Here is a 21,739-nt window from a genome sequence, read left to right as displayed (position 1 = left end):
TTTCCAAGGAGTCATTTTAACCCCCAAATTGAAATATTTACAGAATGAGAGATTTATTACTAGTTTTAAACTTTGTTACACCTGGAGAATTTTTCAAGTTTATTTTACATGAACTTCACTTTTAAATGGATCAAAGACCTAAACATAGACCTGACACAATAAACTGCATAGAAGAAAGCATAGGTACTAAACTTATGGACCTTGGGTACAAAGAGGATTTTATGAATTTGACCTCAAAGGCAAGGGAAATAAAAACTAAAATAAATGATTGGGACTATATCAAACTAAAAAGCTTCTGCACAGCAAATGAAGCTATCAACAAAAGAAAAAGGCAACCAACCGAATGGGAAAAGATATTTGCAAACAACACTTCCAATAAGGGGCTAATATCCAAAATACGTAAGGAACTCATACAACTCAACAACAAAAAGTCAAACAGTCCAATTAAAAAACGGGCAGAAGACATGAACAGAAACTTCTTCTAAGAAGACATATAAATGACCAACAGACACATGAAAAATATGCTCAACTTCACTAGCTATTCGGGAAATGCAAGTCAAAACCACAATGAGATATCACCTCACACCAGTCAGAATGGCTATCATCAAGATAAATAATAACAAGTGTTGGAGAGGCTGTGGAGAAAAAGGAACCCTCATACACTGTTGGTGGGAATGCAGACTGGTGCAGCCGCTATGGAAGGCAGTGTGGAGGTTCCTCAAAAAATTAAGAATAGAATTACCACATGACCCAGCAATCCCTTTCCAGTGTATCTACCGCCAAAAATCTGAAAACATTTATCCGTAAAAGTATATGTGCTCTGATGTTCATTGCAGCATTGTTATGGTGCCCAAGATATGAAAACAACCAAAGTGTCCTTCGATAGATGATTGGATAAAGAAGATGTGGTACATATATACATAATGGAATATTACTCTGCTGTAAGAAGAGATGAAATACTCTCATTTGCTACAACATGGAAGGATCTTGAGATTATTGTGCTAAGGGAAATAAATCAGACAGAAAAAGTCTAGAACCATATGACTTCACTCATTTGTGGGATATAAAACTGAAAGCAACAAAGGCATAAGACAAATAAAAACTCATAGACATAGGCAATAGTTTAGTGGTTACCAGACGGTATGGGGTTGGGGGGAACAGGGGTGGTAGAAGAGGGTAAATGGGGTCAAATATATGGTGATGGAAGGAGAACTGACTCTGGGTGGTGAACACAATGTGATATATAGGTGATGTATTATAGAAATGTATACTTGAAACCTATGTAATTTTATTAACCATTGTTACCCCAACAAATTTAATTAAAAAAATAAAATTCCTTAAAAATCAGTTTTTAATGTTCTAATATTGCTAATTTAAAGGAAATAAATATAGAACAGGGAATAGTTTCACAGTTTAATGGACTTTAGTTCATTTTTTGAGAGCATCATAATTTTAGTTCCTAAATCTTGTTGGTTTTTTAATTTTAAAGAGATGCTTGTTTATGTAGTCTAATATTCTAATTTTTATTTCAGAACCTATTAAGAAATGGAAAATGGCCACATAAAAAATAAAATAATATTGTTTTCATTGCTAGCTGAATTATAGTGTATATTGCAATTGTAAATATTGCTTCACTGAATGAGTTTTTTCTTGCCTACATGGTTGAAGATTCAAATTTTTAAACATTAAGACTTGCATTAATATTATCAGTGACAAAAGAGAGTATTTACCTCTGGTATTGCCTATTTAAAAAGAACACTTGGGAAAATTCTGAATTACTATCTGATAATTTATAATCAGTTTTGTTATTTGCCTTATAAATGGCTGTCAGTTTACAATTGAGCCATCTAGGGCTCTTTCAAAAATCCATCTTGCTGGGCCATGAGGTAGTTCCATTTCCAGTTTTTTGAGATACCTCCATACTGATTTCCATAGTGGTACACCAATCTGCAATCATAAGGATTTTTCCAGAAATTAATGGAGGCTTGTTCTTTACGTGCCACGACCGTTTTCCATTGCTCTGGCCTCATCCAGTTTTAGAATGAATTGTAAAGGCTAAGATGCTTTTATACTTACTTAAAAATATTCATTTGCCCTGTAAAGTTAAGAAACCTCATATGACCGAGAAGTAAACACTTTCAGTTCTAAAAAAGTAAAATCCATCTTGGATCATTTAAAAATAAAATCACCTACCTATAACTTTATTACATAAATATATACACAAACAGAAAGAGAAAAATAGCAAAGGCAGAAAATTCACCTTCTACATAGTTGTTAACACCTCAGTTTTTATCCGTCATGATAATGTAGTTCAGTCATCAAAGAAATAAAAATACATACAAAGGTGAAGTTGGAACGATGGCTAACATGAAAAAAATGGAGGAATAAATATCATATTCATGGATTAGAATTATATTCATTCTTATCACCAAGGCCAATTCATTTGTTTAAAGCAGAGTTCAGTAATCTTTTTTGTGTGACGGCCAATTTCCACATTAATAAAAGCATTGTAAAGTTGTATTTATCTTTAATTATTTGTTTTTAAAACTATATACTTTTGGGTCAGGAAATATTATATCTTCAGCATGATTAAGCATTCTTTCATTACATATTCATCCCTTTGCAGATTCTTCTTTTGACTGAAATTTCAAAAACTAACACCTAATATCACTCTATGTAATATGATTATAATGGTGCATTTGAATAAATTTTGTTTTTGAACAAAACATTTTTTTTTGCTTATTTGGTCTTGTCTCAGCTGTTTTTCTAAGCTATTTAACAGTAAAATACTTTCTCTTAACATTTATTTTAAATACATAACTAAATGTTATTTATATTTATAATAAATATATTTAAATAAAATAAATATTTAATATTATATATTTTAAAACAAAAGTTTTAGTTCAGTTGCAAATGAGAACCTTTTCTACAGACAAGCACTCCTTGGGCCACTTTGAGATAATGTGAGCTTTGTCATTCGTGTGTGTGTGTGTGTGTGTGTGTGTGTGTGTACACACTTTGGGCAGCAACTATGCTAAGGTTTTAAATTTTATATGAAAACTATTCACCCCAATTATACTTCATGTCTACTGCCGCATCATTTTTCTATATTTATGAGGCTGTCTGTGAAAACTCATAACCAACCAGGAAAACCAAGTGGCCGAATCTGTTCCACCTATCAGACCTTGTCTATAGCCAAAGGAGATCAGCACGCGGCTACAGGGAGCAGAGATCTGCAGGGTCTAGGCGGGTTCTCTCTGGGTCTCTCCTTTTCCATTTGTAAAATGACAGAGGTGTTGAAATTTGACTGCAGATAATTTGTAACCTAGTGGATTGTCATTTGGTCTGGATGCTTCTGGTTGCTTATAACTGACGTAGAATGAGAAATTATGCTTAAAGCAAGTAATGCCTACAAATCAGTGAAAATATTTTAGTTTTAAAATTTTTCACATGGTGTTTCACAGCCAAGATCAAAATAATATGCATAACCAGGGTATAAAGACTAACAGCTTGAAACGAAAACACCCTAATCTATAAATTGAGTTTTTAAAGAGATTTAGTAATTATTTTCTACTTTATACCAGGAATTGTTTGAGTCATGACATAAATCTAGATACATCTCATTTGTTACATTTTTGAAGTAAAATTCCTTTAAGTAGGATTTTCCTGGATATTGTTTTTACTTTGATAACTTTTTGATTACATGAATGACTACAAATAAAATATATAACCTTGTTTTCAGATCAGAGATAGTAAATGTGGTTTAAACATTAAGAATTGGTATTCTTAATATTTGTAATGAAAACATTCTGTTCTGATTGATATTTCAATTCTGAGAAATTTCCATTCTTATTGTCATTGTATTGCAGCTAGGGCATTATGTTCCAATATGGTCTTCAATTGGGGTATCAAATTATTTATCTTTTTGGATATGTGTTTCCAAATTTAATGTTTGTTTAAGATGTTACAAATGGAAGTTGGAGGATAAAGAATGAATGGTGGAAACATAAATGTAGCCAATAGCACAATTGTACATAACTCCTTCCTTATATATTAATATATTACTGTGTTTGTTTAGTTTTTGTTTGGTTTCATAAAGGTTCTAAGTATTTGGAAAGGTGTGGGACCATGTCTTATTGGAGATTTCAGTGTTTTCTTATAAGAGAAGAAAATTCCATTTGTTATGAATGTGACCAGAAATTTGGCTTTGGAGTTTTCCTGTATAATTATATGAAGAATTTCCAAACAACATAGTAAGAATTTATGGTACTTTTCCAGATGGCTATTGTTAAGCAATAATTGGAAGTTGCTGTAGGAAATAAAAGTATTTTGCATAGAGTAGGCATTTAGTTAACATTAGTTAAACTGAATAACATTTTACCAAATATCTAAGTTCTTAGTCTCATAATTCAGAAAAAACAACAACATACAAACTCTAACTCTTCTTATGCCAAAACAAGAGGACTGCTCTTCAAAATGAATTTGTTTATAACTTTTGAGAAAAGTTAACAGTAAAAACGTGTATTTATTTTTAAAGTTAAACTTTTAGAGCCTATAGTTCAATAAGTAATTTTCCTAACCGAGTTTATTAATTCTGAGATGAAAATCTAGCAAATTCAGTCAAGCTTTTCTCATTTTGTGTTTTGTTACCAGTTTATTATATTTGAGAAAGAATGATGGAGATGGAAGTAAACAGGGAACAATTGCTTCTTACTTATTTCAGTGACTTACATACATCCTAGTCTCTCCAATAGAATAGACTGCAAGGAACCAGCTTGAGTTACATGCTGAGTATAGCTCATATTCATCTTACTTGAGCTTAGTGTTTACTGTGTCAAAATTATGTTTAGCCATCTTATTTGGGGTATTCAGTTTGCAATTATAAACTTGATGGCAGGTTTCTTAAATATCTGTGTGTTGTTGTTGTTTATTTTTTTTAAAGAGATTTCCCAAAGTTGCAGATGGCTGGCTCATCTCCAAATACCTCTTCAAGGTACTCTATGCTGGTGATGTCTCCCGCCACTGAGCTGCACGGGAGCATGGAATTGACTTACTGGGGAGGGCTGTATCAGTTAAGTGATCTTTTTTAGTACATTGCATGGGTTTTGCAAAGCTTTCTGGTTTTGTTTTTGTTAATTCAGAGGGCACAAGTATGCTTGTACTAATTTTTAAATTAAAATCTTTTTTGTAAACCCACACAATATAATAATCCATTTACTCTCTCCTCTCCCATGTGACCCCCTCCATATTTCTATTAAGTTCATGGTTTTAACATTATTAATCAAGTATATCTGTGTTATTAGAACCCTTAATGATGTAAGAGTTATTGGCTATTTCCTCAATTTTATAACTGCTGTGTAATAATATTTCTATTACATGCAAACCAGAGGCTTGGGCAAGCTGTAAATTTTCCAAAATCACTCAGTAAAACCTACATGAGCACTATCAACAGTAACTGCTTTGCCATTCTTGAACCATTAGTGGGAATATATTCCTTAGTTTCCTTTCTCCCAGGGAGAATGCATTCCTTCATTCACTTATTCGGAACTTTTTTATTGAGTTGCTGCTGTGTGTAAAACACTACTAGGCCTCTGTACTTATGACCTAACCTGTTATTATATTTTTTTAATTAGAAAAGAAATACTCATTATTTTTAAAGATTACAGTAAGACTTAATCACTACTGAAACAAATCACACTTAATTTCTTCAGGTCTACACATTTATATGTAGCTCTGTGTATGGAGTTCAGCCTTTGGTATTCTAATTTAATCTGCTGGTAATCTAAACCTTATATTAAAAATGCTGGTGGAAGAAATAAAAACCAAAACTTTTGTACTGTACTTGGAAAGATGGTAAAATTGCTGGGATAAATATGAAGCCAAATTCAGTTTTCAGATTCTTGGATAAACCTGTTTATCTTAATTTTTTGTTCTGGAAATTAATAATTGACTTATTCTTATGGTATAGATACATAGATTAGATATTTGTGATAAATTCCTTACCAGTGAACAAGATGTTGTTAGTAATAACAGATCATAAATACATTTTATGTATTAGTAACTGATTCATAGTTGCTAAATGATTTCCTTGAGGCATCCTGTAAGTAACATACAGAGCTAGCAGTATAAGTACAATTGTCTAGTCTAGACTCATACTTAATAAGATTCAGCTTAAAGTGTAATTAAAGTTATTTTTAAAGTATTTAACTTTGTTTTTTTAGAACATTAATATGAGAATTTATTTCAAAAATTAAGGTCATAATTTTACCTTCAAAGCTGAGTGATCTAAATAAACATGAACCTCAACCAATAATACTACTTTTTTAAAAAAGGAAAGGATTCTAACCTCTTATAGAAGTGGGAATTTTCTCTGTTCAGTAAAAAGTAGTGGAAAATTTTAAACTGATTTTATAAATGAGCAGTAAGAAACTTAGGATTGGTGCTACAAAGTTTAAAGTGAAAAATTAAATATCTATATATTAATATATTGGCAACAATAAATCCATAAGTAACCTGTTTCCTTGAAATATCTGAAAATATTTGCAGAGATATTGGAATGATTTATTAAAATTTGATGTGACTATTTATACTGCTTGTCTAGATGAATAGCAGCTCTTTGTTATTGTCATCTAGGTGGTAATATTTTAATGTGAAGAGAACTTCAGCTTGTGAGACCAGGTTTTCATTTGTTCTTTATCTAGCTAAGCACTAGTACAAAGGGTGGAGAAAGGAAGGCACATGACAGATTCATTTATATTTTATATTATGTTATCAAAAGGTAACGTGTCATTAACTACTTATTTAGTAGAGAACCACTTTGGAAATTTTAGTTGTTCTTCTCAGAAGTTCTCATTCTGTCCATAAAATAAGATATAAACAAAACACAAATGTATTACATGAAGTGAATAGATGTCAAACTTAAATAATGTAGAAGAGTAATTTTAGAATAACATTGGATCCTAGAGATCACATACTATTTTTAGGTGCCGAAATTGAGGCAGTTTAGTGGGAAAGACATCACGTAGCTGGTTTGTAGCAGATCACCTTTTAGTATAGCAAACTTTTCACCACTTCTCTGCCTAAAGTGAATTAAAGTTGGATTAATAGAATGGGAATAAGTTTTGAAAAGCTTGTTTAACTTTGTAATTGGTAAAAAGTCAACTTCTAACAACATATATGATTGAAAGCATATTATACACCTATACTTGTCAAGAGCTTTAAAAAGTGAATTGTTAATGACAACATATTTCTTCTTTGGAATAAAATTTCTTCAAGATACAGACTAGTCAGTTTCTTGTAATGTGATTTGCTTTTGTGGTTACTTTTAAAGGAAATAAGAATATCTTGGGAGTGATTATTTATTACTTTTTAAAGGCATGATCAGCTTGTAGCTTTGCTTTTTAATTTTCAAATAGCCTGAGTACGTCTTTTGCTATCAGTTAATCTGTGTTTAAATAAAAGCAATGTTCAAGTAATAGTATCTCAAATAACCAGTTGAATAGTACCTGTATTATTTTTAATTAAATTCAACCCTTTCATAGGTGCAGAAATTATTTAGTTATTTAATTAGAATTCTAGGATGTACAGACAATTTACGTGACAGTTTGGAAGTTTTTAACAAGGGAATCCACTTTCTTTTAATCAAAGCAGATCCCTCAGAATATGAAAAATTCCGTGTCTTGATTTAAGAACTTCACTTTGGAAATGATATACATGGAAGAGGAAGGAAGGCTTCAAGCCAAATCATCCTCACATTTAGTTTGTTGAGTAGATAGAAGTGTCATGAAGATATACTAGTTTATTTCAGGACCTGCAAAGAATGATGATATGGCATTTGGTTAATTACCTAGTTTCTTGTTTTGTAATCTGGGAAATCTTGTCATTCTCTCCTGTGTAAAAGTCTTATAGATAGCATCTCCTATACACAGCAAGAGTGCCAAGGATTTAGTGCCCATTCCTTCTCTGTTTAACCTAATTCTAGATTTTTAGTTTTTCTATATCTTTCTTCTCCTCCAAAATGGGACTTTGTTATATTCTTTTGGTTTTCAAAAGCTCTACTTTAAAACTTCTCATAAATTTTCTTCAGCCATGTTAGACTCAGGAAATTTAAAATAAAGTCACCAGAGAAACCTTGTGATTCTACAAGGAATGATCCAATTTTTTTAAAATTATGGAATGATCCCAATTGATAGAAGCCAAAGAAAAATTAGTTGAGACTAGATATATTTTAGGAAAGCAAATTTAGAATGGTTGATATGGGCCAAGGTTGGATTAGGGAGTAAATTTTAAAGACTTTTCTAGATTGTAAGAAAACGATGGGAAAAACTTAAGATTGTATCTCATTCCCACAAGGGGAGCTTGGGTCCCTTAACTATTTGTATGATAGTAGTAATAACAATACCAGTAATTATTAACACCTGTGCTAGACTGTATACCAATTGCTGCACATACATGATCTAATCTACAAGTGTTATCATGTAGGTACTACAATTGTCAATTTTTGAGGAAACTCAGATTTACAGAGTGAAGTCATGTGCTCAAGATTACGTAGCTAGAAAGTGATCTAATTCAAGTCCACTTGACTCAAAAGCCCATCCAAATGGCAAACAAATTGATGTCATGAAAATTGCCCTAAAGACAAACTATATTGAGAAAGTTCCAGGAACTTTTTCACCTAAAGAACAGAGGGGGCAAATGAAAGTGATGGGGAGAGATTGAGAAGAAGAGGGAGATTATAAATATTCCTATAGATGTTTGTTTGTTGCTGGTAATATTTGATTTTAAAGAGACATTTGAGTAAGGATTTGTAGACGCCTTTATATTTTTATTTATATTTATTCAAAAGTAAGTATATTTGTTCAGAATATTTGATATTTGTAATCTAACATGGAGTCATTTTGATACCAGATTGTCATTGAACTGTCACAATAAAAAGATACTAATTAGATTTTTTTAAATTCAAATTTTTACATGCATTGCAATTAAGATAATTTGTTTTGTGTTGATTTATCAGTTGATTTGTTTAACAAATATTTATTCAGTGCCTACTGTGAACCAAGCACTGTGTCAATGCTAGAGGTCAATTTAAAGACAAAAGCCCTGCCTTAGTGATTTTACCACCTGATATGTGAGACAATCAAGTAAACAGGCCATTAAAAGGATAAGTAAGTACAGGGTGCTATGCCAGCAGATAGGGAGAGTTTGTATTCACTTTAGAATGCCCAGGACTGGCTCACTGTAGGAGAGGAGGCCCTTAAAATTTCCTGAATTATAAGAGTTACCTATCACCATATATAAGCTTTCTATTGGTTGATTAATCATATTATTAGAAATACCAAGGGTATCTTTTTAAAAACACCAATGGCTGGCCTCTCCCTTAAAGATTCTAGTTATTTGTTTTGGTGGAACCCATGCATGAGTATTTGTTAAAAGAAGCCAGTTACTCTTATGGGATGCTGTGGTTGGAAACCGCTCAAATATCATTTCAGACACTGCTCCATTTAAATGGTGCTTGCTGACAAGAACACTTTTTGATGTTGCTTAGAGAGGAGTTGTTACTGGAAAAAGGAAGGTTTGAGATAAATAATTGAAAACAGAAGCACAGATTTAAAAATATATAAAAGCTAATCTTTCTACATTAAGATTAAACAACTTCCCTAGGTAAGATTAATCATTCCAGACAATTGAAAGTATTAAGATGGCTTTCATATCCCATTTAAAAATACTGAGTACAAAATGGTTCCCATGGATCTACTAAAAGTCCCGCATAGAAATATTAATATAAGAAATACACAAAAGAACATTTGTTCATGAACAGATACATAATTACTCAAATTTGAAAGGTTAGAATAGTAAATGCCTGACTGACTTTTCATGGATTGGTGACTAGAAGAGAGCAGATAAATGATAGTTCCAGGCAAGCTTTATGGCTTTATCAGTGAGAATGGTTGGGTAGAAGATTATGAATGATTAGTGAATGTGGGATTCTAATTTATTATGTTTACTGATAGGATAGACTACACAGTATTTCATTTGTTTGAAGTATCTCTATGAAGAGGAGAAAAAAGGTTACTTTTTTTTTTCTTTCTGTTTTTCTGACTAGAGAAAGCTTTAGAATACAACTGGTGACATTTAAATTAATGTTTAATTAGAACCACAAGGAAAATTATCTGTGTGATACCTAAAAGACTATGCTACAATAATAGGATGTTAAACTGCAAGAGATTTTTTAAGTATCTAGACCCTTTTTACTTCATTTGGTTTCGTTTTATTTTTGAGGAAACTGTGATTCAAATTAATTAAATAAATTGCCCAAAGTAACATAAGTAGGTAAAGGTAGAACAGGACTCAATTTAAGGCTTTTTGACATTGAGATCAGTGCCCTTTCCACTACTATACCACACCATAGAGTTCTGATCGTGTATTTTGAATTTTCTAGTCTCGTTTTCTTTTATTTTGTATTACAATTTGTCTCCTGAAGGTCAAGTAACCTGGTTTGGTTATGAAAGTCCTCGTAGCTTCTGGGACTATATCAGAGTGGCTTGCCGAAAAGTTTCACAGAATTGTATCTGCAGCATTGAAAATATGGAAAATGTCAGTTCTTCTAGAGCTAAGGTAAGATGTAAATATTAATATGCAATGTGTATAATCCTAAGCAGTTTTGACCCAAATGGAAAATGTTGAGCTCTTTGCTGTCTAAAATATTTGTTTTCTTTGTTGCAATAAAGCACTTAACCAAATGTAATATCTTTCAGAGGCTTGTTTCCTTTTTTTTTTTAGTTGCATGTAGTTATTTTAGAATGCTCAGGAATCTTCACTTTTGCCTTATGAATAGCAGGAAGGTATGAAGCTAGTCACTGTAAGTTTCTTTTTTGAGAAGCACAATGAAATATTTCCTATTTTGTGACTTTTCTGCATTTCTTGAATTACCAAAATTGGTGGCTTTCAGTGTCCTGCAGAACCCTGGGGATCCATAATATCAAAACTATTTTCATGTAATATCAAAATGTTATTGGCCTTTTGCACTGTGGTGACCTTTGCACTGCTGATGCAGAAGCAGTGGTGGGTAAAGTTGCTGGTGCTTTAGCACGAATTGAGGCAATGGTATCAAACTATATACTCTTATAATAGTAAGTTATTGAATTCTTCTCTAACATCAGTTCACCCTTAAAAAAAAAGCCACTTTCACTTAAGAATGTCCATGATGGTGTAGTAAACCTTATTAATGTTATTAGTCTCAACCTTTGAGTACCTGTCTTTTTCATATACTGAGTGACAAAATGGGAAGTATGCATAAAGCATTTCTGCAGCATATTGATATATGATAATTGTCTCAAGGAAAAGTATTCATGCGGTTGTTTGAATTGCAAGCCAAACTAGACACTTTTGTCATATAATACTATTTTTATTTGAAAGAAAAACATTGAAATTATAGTTTTTTTTAGACTTAGACGTTTGGCAGACATTTCTTGAACAAAATGAGCCACTACTTCAAGAAAAACAGCTGACAGTATTTGTTGCCAATAGTAAATTCAAAGCTTTCATGTAAAAATTAGAATTTTTGAAAATTTGTATTCACTATCTTAAACTTGGTAACTCCCCAATACTTAAAGACTTTCCTGGTGACATAGATGTTGATATTACCACGTGTATCTTTTAATTGTTTAATGAAATGTGTTGACACTTGATAGAAGACCAGGATAATGCATGTTTTTCAAATGAACCAATGCATAGAATTATAAAGTCATGCATGAGTAAAAGTGTCCATTCAAAGTGCAAAGACAGATCAGTGGATTTAATGTAATACAGTATGGAAAAGCTCACTGATGTGGTTGTAGATTCTGTGTTGCAATTAACCTTTAAGAAATTATTACTTACTGACTTTTGATGCAGAACCAAAGAATATTCACAATTATCTGCAAAGGCTATTAAAAAATTCCTTTCTCTAGCTATGATCTGTATGAAGCTAGATTTAATTCACATGCTTCAATCAAAACAACAGTGTAACAGATTGATGCAGAAGCATATATGTAAATGATAAGATTTCTTTCTTCTTTATGGCTGCGTAATACTCCATTGTATAAATGTACCACAGCTTCTTAATCCAGTCATCTACCAATGGGCATTTCGGTTGTTACCATTTGCAACAACATGGATGGATCTAGAGAACATTATGTTAAGTGAAATAAGTCAGAAAGAGAAAGACAAGTACCATATGATCTCACTTATATGCGGAATCTAAAGAAAAGAATATGTGAATGAACTAATCAGAAACAGTTTTGGGGACACAAAGAAAAAACCGAGAGTTGTTAGATGGGTGGGGGCGGGGGGGGTGGGGATAAGGGGAAAGGTGAAGGGATTAGGAAGCAGCTGGTAACCACAAGATGGCCTCAGGGTTTTTTTGAAAATTAATTTGGGGAAGGTATTCAATAACGTTGTAAAGATTTTGTTGGGTATCCGATGGACATGCGTCGTATTTGGGAGACCACCTCAGGGATACTGTGGATGCCTGACCATGGCATTGTACACCAGAAGCTAAACATTAATGAATGCCAACTATAATTTTATATATATAATGTGATGGTTCAGTGTGAGGTCGGAGTGATAGTGGATGGGGGGAGGGGGATTCACAGTGTGAGGGATATAAATGATGAACGTCTAAGTATTACCTTGTCTTGTACACCTGAAACTAATAAATAAAAAATAAAAATAAAAAATAAGAAGCATATATGTAGTTCTCTTTTATTAAGCCATATACATTAAGGAAAAAGTGTAAAACATCCACTTTTCTCACTTATATTTTTGTTTATGAAAAGATAGATTTTTGTCATTAAAATGTTATTTATGTTAGCATAGTGCATTTATTTTAAACTTCTTAGTATTTTAGAAGTTTCCAGTTTGACTTCTAATACAGCAAATATTGATAGCGATAACCTATGTAAAGGCTCTTTGGAGTCCTCAGTAATTGTTAAGATTATAAAATATCTGAGTTACTGATAAGCTGTATCAGCTTTAGTTTAGGAGGTATTTTAAATTGGATTGTCATAGTAGTTTTCCTTATTATTTTTGACACAATTACAGAATGAAACGAAGTAGAAAATAAAGATTAAAAATAGGTATGTACAGTTTTAAGACATAATTTAATTCATTGTTTCACAATTATAAACTTATAAATTACATGTCTGTATAATAAGCAAGAGTATAATGATTATCTTTCAAAAGCGTAGTTTTTAAGTTTATTTATTGTTCCTGTATCCATTTTTATTTAGGATTTCTTTTTTCTCTTGGAATATTTTTGGTTCACAATATTGGCTAATACATATAGAAATTAAAGAAAGCATTTTGTATAACATGAACTGAATATTTAAGTTTTAAAAAACGATTTATAATATTTAAATTTAGTGACATAATTAGAAACATATTTAAACAGCTTAAAATTCATAATATGGAATTGTATTTTTGGATAGAGTTGATAGCTATGATTTTTGTCACCTTCTGAAGCTGTAGAGTTCACTTTCTAAAACCACTGCTTCTTCCTTCACTACCTCCTGCCAGTCTCCAAGCAAGGGGCTGTCTGAACAATACTTCTGCTTTAGTATCTTCTCTTTTAGATTGAATTACTTTTCTTCTCTGCCTCACATAATTTTTTACACCGATAAATGCCTTCATTTCTAATCAATTATACCTAAATTTTTAATTAAAAACTTTTTCTCATAGATGTTTCATTTTGTTTTTTATTGTATATTAACAAATTTTTTTAGTCACAACTATTGAATTTACTCGTTTATTTACTTTCTAATTGTCTAATTGACTACAGGTTTAAAAAATGTAAAATTTGAATTCTCTTTTGTATCTTAATTGAGTTTGTATCAGTTTTCCTCTCATATTTTCCTTGTGGTTTAAGAATAATATCTTGGTTTGTGTAGCTTAAGATTAAAAGACTAGCTGTGATTTGAATTAATCAAGTCTATAAAAATAGAAACTACCCAGGTGGAATATAAACTTTATTTTCAAATTAAAAGTAGGAGAGATTAACATGACAAGTATATTCTGAACTCCTTCAACACAGGGAGAATATATTTATAGAACTAGCATATCCCCAAATACAAAAGTAGTCAAGAAGTTAATAAACATTGGAGACATAGTATTTGGACCTGAGTGTACCAAAGAAACCCAAAGCCTGGCTCACCACCTCTCTTAATGAGACTCTTGGGATTAGGCACTGGAAGATGCTGCTTAGCAGAGAGACTTAATATTTTTATTCTGTGACAAACAAAAACAAAAAAACAAAAAGCAGTGTTGAGTATCAAAACACCACAGAACGTTTCACGTTCCAAATCCTACATTTATGTCTTTGTTTTGATCATGCCTCAAACAAATGCCATTTACTGGGAAAAGAGAAATCTATGATTTACCTGGTTACACTGTGAAAAATCTGCAGGCGAAGATTTTCTGTTTTTATTCATTGCAGTAAGAAGAGTAAAGAAAGTACTTAATCTACTCAGTAAATTACACCTGCCAAGTAACAGGATTGAAAGATTAAACAAATACCTCAGATGGCAGATTTATGGGGCCTTTGAGCTTCAGTCTGGAGTGACTCCAGTACTCTTATCTAACCTTGATACTTATGAAAACATACTAGAATCGAAGTACCAAATTTACATGCTAAACAACGTGCAGTTTAGTATACTGGGTACCAAAACAGAGCTTCATTTTTTATTTCTATATAAGAAGCCAGATTCATTCTGATTACACTTTTAGGGTTATGTGAATGACATTTGAAGCAATGGAAGACAAGATGCACTGTGGAGCGATGACTAATTTAGTGTAGAAACATTCTTTGTTTTTTAGAGTGGAATTATTATTATTATTTTTAATTAAAGTATCTTTATTATTTTTAATTAAAGACAATCGTTAGTAGTTACATAGATTTCAGGTGTACAGTTCTGTAATACATCATCGTTATATCTCACATTGCGTGTTCACCACCCAGAGTCAGCTCTCTTTCCATCACCATGTATTGATTGGATCCCCTTTTACCCTCATCTACCACCCCCTCCCCCCTTTTTTTAAAAAGATTTTATTGGGGAAGGGGAACAGGACTTTATTGGGGAACAGTGTGTACTTCCAGGACTTTTTTCCAAGTCAAGTTGTTGTCCTTTCAATCTTAGTTGTGGAGGGCGCAGCTCAGCTCCAGGTGCAGTTGCCTTTGCTAGTTGCAGGGACTCGGGGAGTTGAACCAGCAACTTTGTGGTTGAGAGCCCACTGGCCCACGTGGGAATTGAACTGGCAGCTTTCGGAGTTAGTAGCACGGAGCTCCAACCGCCTGAGCCACTGGGCCGGCCCCCCTCCCTTTTTTTATTAAAGTTTATTGGAGTGACAATTGTTAGTAAAGTTACATAGGTTTCAGGTGTGCGGCTCTGTAATACATCATCTGTATATCACATTGTGTGTTCACCACCCAGAGTCAGTTCTAGAAATATTCTTTAAATTTGAGTTGATTAAAGTTGAGTTGATTGAATCAGGATTGTCTATGTCCTGTTACCACTGTGCAGTTTAGAATCACATTGTAGAAACTTGCCACCATAGGAGATCTGATACTTAGTCACTCTAAACTAAGAGCTATGAAATGCAGACTATTCCCTTTCTTTGCTTAGTCTGTGACTAGTTGAACGTATTTTCCAGTGTCTAAATTACCTAACAATTGAATGGACTACTTGAATTGAAGATCCTTGTCTGTAATCTATCCATCTCAGGTATATTTACAGCTATTTTTTTTATAATATGCTGTGATTCTGGAGCATAGGATTTCTCTACGTCAATTTGTTTAGGTTTCAGACTAGAATTAGCACTCTTAGAAAAATAACTTCATCTCAATAGGCACTTATTTTACTTTGTTCTGAACTCACTGATCTTTCCCATCTGCTATTGTGATGATGATTTATAAGCATAATATATGGTCTTTGACAGAAACTCCCCTATTTGGATACTTATTTACTATTGTTATTGATCTTGAAGATATTTCCATTGAATTTTTGTAGCATTCCAAATGATTTCAAGCTCATGAAATTCTTTTCCCTCTTAGGTTTTCTTTTTTGGCCTCAAAGTATTAGCTCTGTACTGTTCTTCAGTTCTTCCTATCTTCCTATATATCTATTTTTGTGTGTTTTTTTGGGGGGGGTGGGAAACAGTATGTACATCCAGGACTTTTTTCCAAGTCAAGTTGTTGTCCTTTCAATCTTAGTTGTGGAGGGCGCAGCTCAGCTCCAGCTCCACTTGCTGTTGCTAGTTACAGGGGTCGGAGCCCACCACCCCTTGCTGGAGTGGAACCAGCAACATTGTGCTTGAGAGCTCACGCTCCAACCAACTGAGCCATCTGGGAGCTCAGCGGCAGCTCAGCTCAAGGTGCCGTGTTCAATCTTAGTTGCAGAAGGCGGAGCCCACCATCCCTTGTGGGACTCAAGGAGTTGAGCTGGCAACCTTGTGGTTGAGAGCCCACTGGCCCATGTGGGAATCGAACTGGCAGCCTTCGGAGTTAGGAGCACGGAACTTCAACCACCTGAACCACTGGGCCGGCCCTTTTTGTGTGTTTTTTCTTGTTTTTAAGAACAATTAAACTGTTTTAGGCTAGGTTAGGCTTTGCTAGTTTGTGGTTGCTTACCCTGTACATTCCTTCTGTTATTAAATTTAATATATTAGACCAATTTCTGAATATACTAGTCACATCAACCAACCATACTCTGATAAATTTGTATTGAGCCACCTGTGATACAATTTTATGACACATGTCCCTAATCCTTCCCAGTGTTTTTGTCTTGTGTTCTTTTTTGCATTTTCTCTTGTTCAGATGCTGGTCTTGTCAGTGGTCTGCCCTAGAGGTAGGTTAGCCAAATTTTCTACTGAAAGAAGCAGAGGCAGAGAGGGTATTAATTACAGGTACACAAGAGTTATCAGATACTCAAAATTTACAATATGGTATAGTATTATATAGAGGCCTTTTTTGATCATTTTCTATTACTCACAAATCTGTCTCCTTTTTTAAACATGACTTGATATTTCCTATGCTTAGTTCTTTATTTTTGATGGACCCAAACCTGGAAGAATGTCAGAAATACTTGGGAAGATTTAAAAATAAAGAAACAGTTTCCCAGGCAGAAACCAGAGATATGCCCATTTGTTCTACACTTTATCCATTTTAAATACTAATTTCATATAACTCTTTCTAAAATACTGTATTTAAATCTTTCTAAAATACTATATTTCTCATATCATTTCTTTTCTCCAGCTCTCCCTGGTGACTCCAGTGCCTAGTAGCTATGAAGAAATTATTTATGTTCTTTAATTTTATCCACTTATTCAACAAGTATATACTGAGTGCCTACTGTATGCCAGAAACTTATAAATACTGAGGATACAATGGCAGTGGTGAAAAAGATGGCAAAGAGCAAATGTTATGTACATTACATTTTAGTAATACAACAAACAAATAAATATATAAATAATATCTCAGGGGCCATGGGGGAAAAATGGAACTATTTAAGAGGTTAGAAAGTGCTATGAGTGGTGGAAGAGAGCACATTCTTTTAGGTAGGGTGGTTAGAGAAGGATTCTGTGAGGCTGTAACATTTGAGTCAGGATATGAATTAATGGGAAGAAATGTGCTGTGCAAATATTAAGAGGAAGCAAGGTGCAAATTAGAAGATATGGTCATGATTAAGAGTTTGGATATCATTCTCAATGCAATGGGGAGCTACTTGAGGGTTTCTTTTTTACTTTTTACTTTTTTAAGACAATAGTGTACTGTTATCTGATTTACATTTTAAATGATCAGCTGGGTTCAGTATAGCAGCAAGTCGGACGCTAAACAAGCTGATCAAAGATTTCAGTCTTGTTCTAAAGAGACCACAGGTTAGAGTTCAAAGTCAGTAAAGTTCAAGGAGCCTCTAAACACTTCAGGCTTTTATTTGAGACCCCAGAAAGGCTATGCTTTGGGAGTAAGGGAAATTCATATGAATACCAGCCCCCAAAATGTTTAAAAGCGGTGCCCTTAAATAGTGCAAGGTTAGTTTCAAGTTCACTGTCTGCCTACCAGAAGAAAACTAAATCAATCCTAGAGAAAGGTAGCATTAGAGCTGCCACAGATTTTCGTACACAGTGTCTAGTATTCAATCAAAAATCACCAGGCATATCAGGAAACAAGATCGAATGACTAAAACTAAGAAATATGAAACAGACAATTGAAATAGACCTATGGGAGATGCAGATAATGGAAATTTAAGTAAGTATAAGTTCAAGAAAATACAAATAAAGTTTAATAATAATAAAGTACTGTAATGTATAAGAAAATAAAAATAGAAAACTGCTGAATATTCATTTTTACCAAACACATACAGAACTTATACCAAAATTGATTATTTCCTGACCTATCCTTCATCTCAGTGAATTTCAGAGAATTGAAATCATATAAACTGTGTTCTGTAACCACAGTAGAGTTAAGCTAGAATCAATAACAAAAAAGGTTACTAAAAATGCTTAATGTAAATAAAAATTGAGAAGGACTTTTAAATTGCTCATGCATGAAAGAAGAAATGGCTTTTGAAATAAAAAAATTTGGAAAGTAATGATAATACAACACATAAAAACTTGTGCTTAGTGGAAAATAGGCTTAAATACACTTTTATGTATTTTTTTTTTAAAGAGTAAAGGCCAAGAATTAGTGATCAAAGCTTTCATCTCAAGAAGCGGTACTTTTTTTTTAAAAAAAAAGGTAATAAACCCAAATTAGAAGGAAAGAAATAATGAACAAAAATTCAATTAAATTAAAACAAATGTGCACTAGAAGAAAATCAACAAAACCAAAAATTAGTGTTTTTTAAAGGATTAATACTATTAATAAGTTTCTGACAAGACTATTTAAGAAGAAAACAAAGAGATTATACATTATCAGTATTAGGAATGAAGAAGAAGCCAACCCCATAGACCCTACAGAAATTAAAAATCCTAAAAGAGGATATTATGAATAACTTTATACATATAAATTTGAAAATTTAGGTGACATGGGCAAATTATTTGAAAAACATCACTTACAAAACTAACACAAAAAGGAAGAAAATATCTAAATATTCTGATATCTGCTAAAGAATTGAATCTGTGGTTTAAAATCTTCCCCTTCCAGGCCCATTTTTAAATTGAGTTGTCTTTTTCTTATGGATTTGTAAGCATTCTCTGTATTTTACAAATGAGAATCTTTTGTTAAATATCTATAATGCAAATATCTTTGTCCACACTGTGATTCATCTTTTCACTCTTAAATGATTGTAGTTCATCCCCTGAAATAAGAGGAAGAGTAGAATGTATGGATATTAAAATTCAATCAGGTTGGTAGTTTGGTTTGTGAGATGAGTTTCCAGTCTTCTAGTTGTGTCTGTTTTTTTTGTTTCCGAGGAGTCAAGTAAGGATAGTATTGTAACCTAACTCACATAAGTCTTGGGGAGGATTAAATATCTTAATGTGTATATAAAGCTCTTAAAACAGAGCCAAGCATATATTAATTACATTAAGAAGTGTTGACTACTTTTAATTTTTTTTTTCAAAAACCTTCAGTAGCAAACAAATTAGTATTTTTGTTTCTGAAAAACAAACAAAATAAAAAACACAAAAACACACCAAAGAACAGAAAACCTTCAGTGGTTCACCATTATCTAACTGATAAAGTCTAAAATGTTAAACTTAGTTTTCAGCTTTCTCACTTCATGGTCCCAAAACCTTTATAAGTATTTATCTTCTGTCCTAGTAAAAGTTCTTTTGTTGAAAAAAAGAAACTTAAAACCATCACAATTTATTATCGAAATATAACAGAGAACTCCATAAGTATCCACAAGAAGGTGAATGCAGCCCAGTTTTGTGTGGGTTGAAATTAATAAATCAGGAAGCAGGACTTTTCCCCATGTTTCTTACCTAGCAATAGCATAGTGTCTTGTGTTTCACATTCTCTGGAAAGCAACTTTCCCTTCTTCTGTTTGGTGAAATCTTGACCTTGTGATTCAGGCCACCATCACTAGTGTCTGTGCCTTTTAGATGAAATTTCACAAGAGAATCTTGAGACTGCTGGCCAGTGGCTTGCCTCTTCCTTCTTCTGTTCCAATCAGCTACAGCTCATTGGAGGTTCCCCTAGGCTTACTCAGCAAGACCAATGAAGTGATGAGCCCAGGGCAAGCTAAAAGGGGTTTTGAGTTTAATGGGCAAATTGACTGGCATGTTAACCATACCCATATCATTCCTTTATTTCCCAACAATACTGATGCTTCTACTCTGACAGGTTTTACCACTGTCTAGATTTACTACTCCTTTTTGATCCTTTCAATCCAAGAGTTTGGTAAATTCACTGGACTGGTAGTGATTTCTAAAAAAAAATGCTTTATTCCTCCATATTGGTAGTCGACCATCATATATATTGATTAGTGTCACCTTTTTTCTCAGCTGCCATTGCAGTGTTTTGATTTTGTATATAGTCAATCTTCATTAACTTTCAGAAGATTCGTGAAAGGGTTGAGTAAAAATGAAAGTAATTGAATTTAAAAATTCTCACTACAAATATAATCTCTTATACTCTTCCATTCTAAACAGAGTCTAGAAGAAATGCTTTGGATTATAAAGAAAGTAATTGGTTACTCCTGACTATTGAATGATGTTACCCCTTTTCTAAGTAAAATTAAATTATTGACATTTAGTCAGATTTATTTCTTTCTGTGATTTTTGTGCTAGAGCGTGCTTCTGAGATATTTTTGTTGTCTGTTTTCTTCTGGTTTAAATATTTGGTAATAGTTTTTCAGAATTCTCTGGAAGTGCCAAATTCAGTAACTCATGATTTGGATACATGCTAAATAGTGAAATTTGGCTCATTATTAGTTGTCTAAAACCTCCCTCTGGAAAGATAAGTGAGAAATTTTCTTAAACAAGTGGCGTGAGAGTGATTATTTTTATTAAGGAGAATGGATTTTCTTCCTCATGTTTTATAAGGGTACTCATTTAGCATGTTGATTTGGGCATGGAAATAGAGCATTATGTCTTCTGATACATTATAGGACTCAAAAAATATCTTTTACCCAACTACTCAATGGTTCTGTTTCTTTAAAAAGTTAATCTGACGTGCTTAACCATACACCTTCAGAGAAACAAGATATGTACTAGGTAATCAAAATTTACCTATTTTTATTTACTTAATTTTGTTAGTCGTTATCAAATGTATATTCTGAAAAAAATGTTCTCTCTATATTAATATGCTTATATTTTCAGTGATGTAGTGAGCAAAATAAGTTTTAACTTCTATTTTTTTTTCATATATGATTCTTTCTTTCTTTTAGGGTAGAGCCTGGATCAGAGTAGCACTCATGGAAAAACATTTATCTGAATACATCTCCACAGCTCTGAGAGACTTCAAAACAACCAGGTTTAAAATTCCTTTTAATTTTCAAATATATACTTGCAAGAGTCATCTAAAGACTTAGCAATAAGAATAGAATGAAGACTCATTCCTTTCTAAAGTCCTCATTATTTCCTCCTTTTTTGTACTAGTCAGGTAAATCCACTGTCTTCTCAGGAAAATGCAGTTTGTTGACTAAACATACATCTATCTTGGTTTGTCTTTTCCGGCTTCACGTTATGTTTGGAATTTCTTTTTGAATTATTTCTAATTCTCACTTTTTCAGTACTTGAAGTTTCATTCTATCCACAGACTTTT

The 21,739-nt window shown here is 32.7% G+C and overlaps 1 protein-coding gene across 6 annotated transcripts in view; it reads left to right on the top strand.

Moving 5' to 3' along the window:
• RUNDC3B (RUN domain containing 3B) overlaps positions 1 to 21,739 on the top strand; it is a 132,405-nt gene that overhangs the window by 44,816 nt on the left and 65,850 nt on the right. For 3 of the 6 annotated variants that reach the window (XM_081079455.1, XM_081079453.1, XM_081079457.1), the window contains exons 3-5: positions 4,943 to 4,993; positions 10,481 to 10,614; positions 21,363 to 21,448. In XM_081079455.1, the coding sequence (XP_080935581.1) occupies positions 4,943 to 4,993; positions 10,481 to 10,614; positions 21,363 to 21,448 (271 nt within the window). Of the gene's footprint in view, positions 1 to 4,942; positions 5,072 to 10,480; positions 10,615 to 21,362; positions 21,449 to 21,739 lie in introns of all 6 variants that reach the window. The other 3 variants (XM_081079454.1, XM_081079456.1, XM_081079458.1) reach the window with 2 other exon arrangements.

The sequence above is a fragment of the Rhinolophus hipposideros genome, assembly GCF_964194185.1.
Source record: "Rhinolophus hipposideros genome assembly, chromosome: 18".
Lineage (NCBI taxonomy): Eukaryota > Metazoa > Chordata > Mammalia > Chiroptera > Rhinolophidae > Rhinolophus > Rhinolophus hipposideros.
Note: the sequence above shows the minus strand (reverse complement) of the source record. Positions and strands in the feature narration are given on the sequence as shown.